This window comes from Salvia hispanica, chromosome 3 (genome assembly GCF_023119035.1).
Source record: "Salvia hispanica cultivar TCC Black 2014 chromosome 3, UniMelb_Shisp_WGS_1.0, whole genome shotgun sequence".
NCBI classification, from domain to species: domain Eukaryota; kingdom Viridiplantae; phylum Streptophyta; class Magnoliopsida; order Lamiales; family Lamiaceae; genus Salvia; species Salvia hispanica.
In genome coordinates, this window is record NC_062967.1 from 43761340 (window position 1) to 43766967 (window position 5628).

Sequence of the window (5628 nt, forward strand, 5' to 3'; positions counted from 1 at the left end):
ACATAATTAAAATCCTACAAATTAAAAATTGCAGGATGCTCACTACGCCACCTATACTTTTCATGATGGGTGCCCCCTCCTGCCAGGCACAGAGGTACTTGAATAGTTTCAAGTTCAAGGATTGGTAGGTCGCCAAGGTGGCGCTTGATGATGTCGAGCTCGCTCTTGTCGCTCCATGCCGACCGCTCTTCTTGGAGGTAATACCCCTGGAACATACCGATTGCATCGTTGGCTCTCGAAGATGGCATTGCGCATCATACTATCATTGCGATAGATGGTTCCATCCGGCCGGCTTTCATTGTACATACGACTAATGCGGTACCAAAAAGTTTGCCCTCTTTTGGTTTATGTCAACGTCCGGATCTTTGGAGACTGCTAAGTAGGGTTTGAACATCTGCATCATCTCATCCGGAGTGTACGAGGTACGGGTACCACGAGTAGGAGGAATTGGAGTAGGAGTAGGAGCAGAGCTGCCGCTCCTTCCCGATCCGGGTTTGGGTGCCCACCCATATCGCCCATCGAGGGCATCTTGGTCTTCCACCGGGTAAGGCCGGTAGCCACCCGGAACTTGAGAACCTTGGGTTTGAGGAAGGGCCGAAAATTGCGTTCGCGGACTAGGGAATGGCTCAGAGCCGAACCAGGTGGTTCCAACCGCGGGAGCCGGAGGGGTGATTGCCGAAGCTGGACATTGTGTAGTGTGGTGGGAATTTAGATGAGAGAATATGAGAAAAAAGATGAGAGAATAGACGAGAATTCATGAGAAAATAGATGATAGAATAGATGAGAATTGTGTAGTGCTGTGGGAATTTTTTTGTGTTGAAGTGGGGGTATTTATAGATGAAAATGTGAATTTTGGGGAAAAAAATTGAAAAATAAATTAAAAGTGTGTAGAAAATGGATATAATTTTGTGGGAAGTGGGAAATTTTTTTTATTTAAAAATGTTTTTTTAATTAATTTAGAATTTATTTTTTTTAAAAAAATAATCAATTTGCCAATGCCGTTGGCCAATCAGGAGCTGCCACGTAAATCGTGGCCCGGTCCGTTAGATGGGTGAATAGCTCAGTGGGCCAGTAGCCCACTAATGTGTTATCACCAAAGCTCATCCACCAATTTCCCAATTTAGGGTCCTATTTTTAAGAATTGGCCAGGCTAATTAGGTTATACTAATATTCTAGTACTTCTTTATTTTTGCAATTTAATGAAAATCTTGTGAGGAGTGAATCAAACCTTCCAAATGGTAATGGTGATGTCGAATTGATTTCCGCCTGTGGATGAGACCGGTGAGATGGCTGCTCCAATGGCTATCCGGCTGTTTGTTTGTATGAATCCGGAGCACAAGAGGTTGTAGCATCCCGTTGCTTGATATGAATCGCTCTGTCCAACAACAAAAATAATTAATAATCATAATCGTAAATTAATTTGCCTATAAATAGGATCTAATATTTAATATTCACATAGTTTCTTTAGCTATCCATAACCACTATACTCCAATATTCACATAGTTTCTTTAGCTATCCAGAACCACTACTCCAATATTCACTTTTGATTGTGTAGATTTCCTTTTTTCGGTATTTATTAATATGTTGTTTTTAAGAATTTGATTTGAGTATATAGTTAATAGGAGCCCAGTTTTCTACTAGTATTTAATAAGAAGATGTGCAAAATACAATTCATCAATGCTTAGGCAGAAGGGCAAGGTAAAATAAATGCACTCCTAATTATTCAAGAATCACTGAATTTCTCAAAGAGATCCAAGTATTGTTTCTTAATAATTTATATATGTGGACCAGGAAACAATCATATTGATGCAGGAGGATGAAATGTCCCTTTTCACGAGTAAATATTGCTATAAATATATTGTCCTTGACAAGTACAAAATTCAAGTTCGTATGTCTATCTCTAAAGAAATCTCAAGTCTAAAAATTTTAACTTAATTTAATTAATTAGTTGTAATTAATTAGTTGCTAGTACAGTTGAAGTTTGATTCTCTATCTTTGTAATTAGTTATGAGAAATTTGTGAAAAAATATAAAGACACATGTTATTAAGTGTATATTATGATGACATACCTCAGGGACATACTTTCAAATTTTCCACAGCTCAAGATTTTATCTCACAAAACTTAACTTTTATATGGAATATTTTATTAGAATTGTTATACACATATTTATTTGTTATGAGTTAGTAGTTATTTCAAGGTTATGCGGTAGGTGGGTGTAAATTATTTAGCGGGACCTTTGAATTATATATAGCAATAATATTAAAATAGATAAGTTCTTGATTCCACGTAGTATAAACATTAGAGGTAAGACACCTACTAATTAATTAAATTGACTTATCAAGTTATGATCCAATTTAGTTCTATTTAATTATAATATACCATTTATCTCTCCTCACTCCTGACATACGACTAGATTAAACTTAAATCTAGTAGTACCATTTATCTTTAACAACAATTGATGAGTTTTTTTCAAATAATTATTGGTTGAAGAAAAATCTATAAATATATAGAAAGCAAAATGAAAGTGAAAGAGAATTCACGTACCGTCCAATAAGTAAAGAGTCTTGGCCTGCTATCACCATACAACTCCGGACTGACCTGACTAGTACAACCCATCAAAGCTTCAGAATTTCAATTTTGTCTACTTAAATTAAATAACTAAAAAATATTTTACTATAATCATATATTAAAAATTTCTTAGAAGGCCAAAAATATTTCACTATTAATTTATACATTTATGCATAGAAGACACATTAGGGTACCTGCCAACCAGCTTCAATACTATTGAGATCGGAGCCATCAAAGGAGCCGGAGAGAACCCAAACTTGGGAGAGGCTAAACTCGTTCACCTCTTCTATCGATGGGTCCCACACGTTAATTGTCGCTTTTGCCCCGTAAACTTCTCCCGATCCCGTTGTGTATGCTATCGCATGCTTCATTCAATTCATTAATTACAAATTAAATTCTATTCATTAATCACCAAATTAGTTATGTAAGTGTGAAGTCAACTTCTACTTCAACTTCTAATGTAAAGTGGACATCTTACTAGCTCCGGTATGAAACAAAAAAAAATATTATAAACAAATTAAGAAATTTAATCATTCTTTAACAATAAAATATTTGACTTTGTAAGTCATGGTTTCAAATATAGAATCTACTCATTATCATTAACTTTTCTGGTAATAATTGACAGACTCTATAGTATTTATTGGATTTTACGATTTTATGACTTACAATCAATGCAAGTGGAATTAAATTAACACATACCTCGTGGCCATAGCCACTAACAACATCAGGAGCGTCGGCGCGGCGGCTAAGCGTCGCAGCCGCCGCGTATCTCGACGATTTTTTACCGAAATGGTAGAGGGATTTAGCCCTCAGCACGTCGTGCGCCGTGCTTCTTCGTATCGGCACAGTGCCCTTTGGGCAGCGCTGCCCCTTTTGATGCCACATTTGCCACACACTTCTATTGCCATTGTTTCCTCTTACTCGTTCGGTTTCCGCCATTTTTATCCCCTTTGGCATTTCCGACGGGGTTTTCTGCATTAATTATTAATTTCTTTTGTAAATACAAAATTAAATTTAAAGTGGATTCCAACCTAGACTTTTCTATCCTACATTAATTACTCTATTACCAGACCAATACACGTAAAAGTAAGACTCATATCATTATTTTCTTTAGAAGGTAAAACCCTTTTTATTATTGAATCATTATGAAGAGTTTGTTGGGTTATTTTGATACTTGCAAGAATATTTGGATATACAATGAGATAGAGAGGTGGTTGGAAGTTAAAGGAATTAATTGGACAATAAAGAGATAGTAACAAGTTGGAAAAAAATTAACCTGCCTTTGCGTGACGTTTCCAAAATTTAATGAAAGGTGTCTTTTTCCGAGCTAAAAAGGAAAAAAAAAATTAATTTACCTGAATTTTGTGATTCTTGAGAAGAGGATGATCCAAAGCTGGCTGTTTTGTTTTGTGAACACAATCAATCATATCTCCATCTGGGCTCTGAAAATACACAAATTAATATGATCATTGAGCATCAAACAACTCATCCATATACAAAAAATTTATCAATGTCATTAATTTTACAAAACAACATAAAAATCAAAGCTCGATTCTGTTCATTTAATCGAGCTTTGGTTTCAACGTATACGACAAGAAATTAATAGTAATAATTTTGTCGTAGCATAACATTCCTCTATATATGTAGATTACCTGAATGGTGAGGAGAGGGGACTTATTGATGCTTTCCAAATGCTTATGAATCCTCTCAAGTCTCAAGCTGCTTACTTGTTGTGTGTATTTGGTGTAGTTTAGAGAAGTGGCTTCACATTTTAGAGAGAGAATGGCAACAAAAGATAGAGCAAGAAGAGAGCAAAATGGAAGGGGGAAAAACCCTTTCATCTTTCAGAGCAAAAACAATACAAACTAGAGCACCATTAGTAGATAAAAAAAACAAGAGCCACCTCTTAACAACCCCAAAAACAGGCCAAACAGCAAAGCTATCTCAGAAAAAGACCTCTCTCTTGAATTGAAGGTGCACACAGTTCCACACACATTCACCACATCCAAATCATGATTGCCTGCAGAAATGGATATGTTATACATCAACGTAAAGGAAATTGATTAAAAAAAAAGCTTTGTTATCATTTCACACACAATAAATATGAAAGAGAGAAGAGGGAAAAGAGAGGTATAATCAGTGAAGTGTAAATCAAGGAGACCTACCCTTCTCATCCCTTCTTTATTGCACTCAGCCACCAGTTGTATAATAAAGCACATATATCTACCAATCTGACTATCTTCCCCTCGCCATTTATTTCTCTCTAGATTTCTTTGGCCAATTATGTGATTTTTTAAATTTAATTGGCACTTTCAAATTAATTGACATTGGCTTGTCATTGACAATTCTCCTTTTTATAATTTTGTGATTAAATGAGGATGAGGAGTTATTGCACCTGGGGAAATTTGGCCTCTATCTGAGCTGTGACAGCTTATTAATTGACTAATAGTAGTGCTTAGTGTTAAATTAATTTTATGTTGATTGACATTGAATCTTGCAATCTTCAACAGTTAAATTTGAATTGAGGCGCGCGTGTATACTAAGCTGGAATACGTGCACAACTAAGATTAATCAATGACTATTGGATCTTGAAATAAGCGGACAGGATTGAAAGTTTTGAATTTCAATATATAGTACGCAAAAATCTACGTCCTGTTAGGTTGAGATTTTTTAGCTTAACTGAGAATTGAGATACATTTTCAGCCACTCATCCACAACATTTTCGAAATGTCAACTGTCAACTCGGGAATATTATTGTCAATAGCCTACATATAAAATGTCAACAACTTATAGTTGACATTATACGTGTATATAATTGACATGAATTGTATATGTAGTTGACATTATGTGTGTAGTTGACATGAATTGTACTCCCTCAATTCCTTCATAGTTGAGACGAAACTTTTCGGCACGGAGTTTTAGAATGGAATGTTGGGTGTGTTAAATAAATGGATAAAAAAGTAAGAGAAAGGAAAAAGGTAGAGAGAATAAAGTATAAAGTGAATTAAATAGAGAGAATAAAGTAAGAGAGAGTAAAGTAAGAAAGATGAAAAAAGTTA

The 5628-nt window shown here is 35.4% G+C and overlaps 1 protein-coding gene across 1 annotated transcript; it reads right to left on the reverse strand.

The window, feature by feature from the left end:
- Positions 1 to 14: 14 nt before the first annotated feature.
- Positions 15 to 4703, reverse strand: LOC125210269. The gene is made up of 8 exons (XM_048109828.1): positions 4222 to 4703; positions 3925 to 4011; positions 3269 to 3541; positions 2764 to 2934; positions 2546 to 2599; positions 1229 to 1375; positions 994 to 1128; positions 15 to 206 (listed from the first exon to the last, which is right to left on the reverse strand). The coding sequence occupies exons 1-8, from the start codon at positions 4408 to 4410 to the stop codon at positions 15 to 17; spliced, it is 1248 nt and encodes a 415-aa protein (XP_047965785.1). The 5' UTR covers positions 4411 to 4703.
- Between the last annotated feature and the right edge of the window lie 925 nt (positions 4704 to 5628).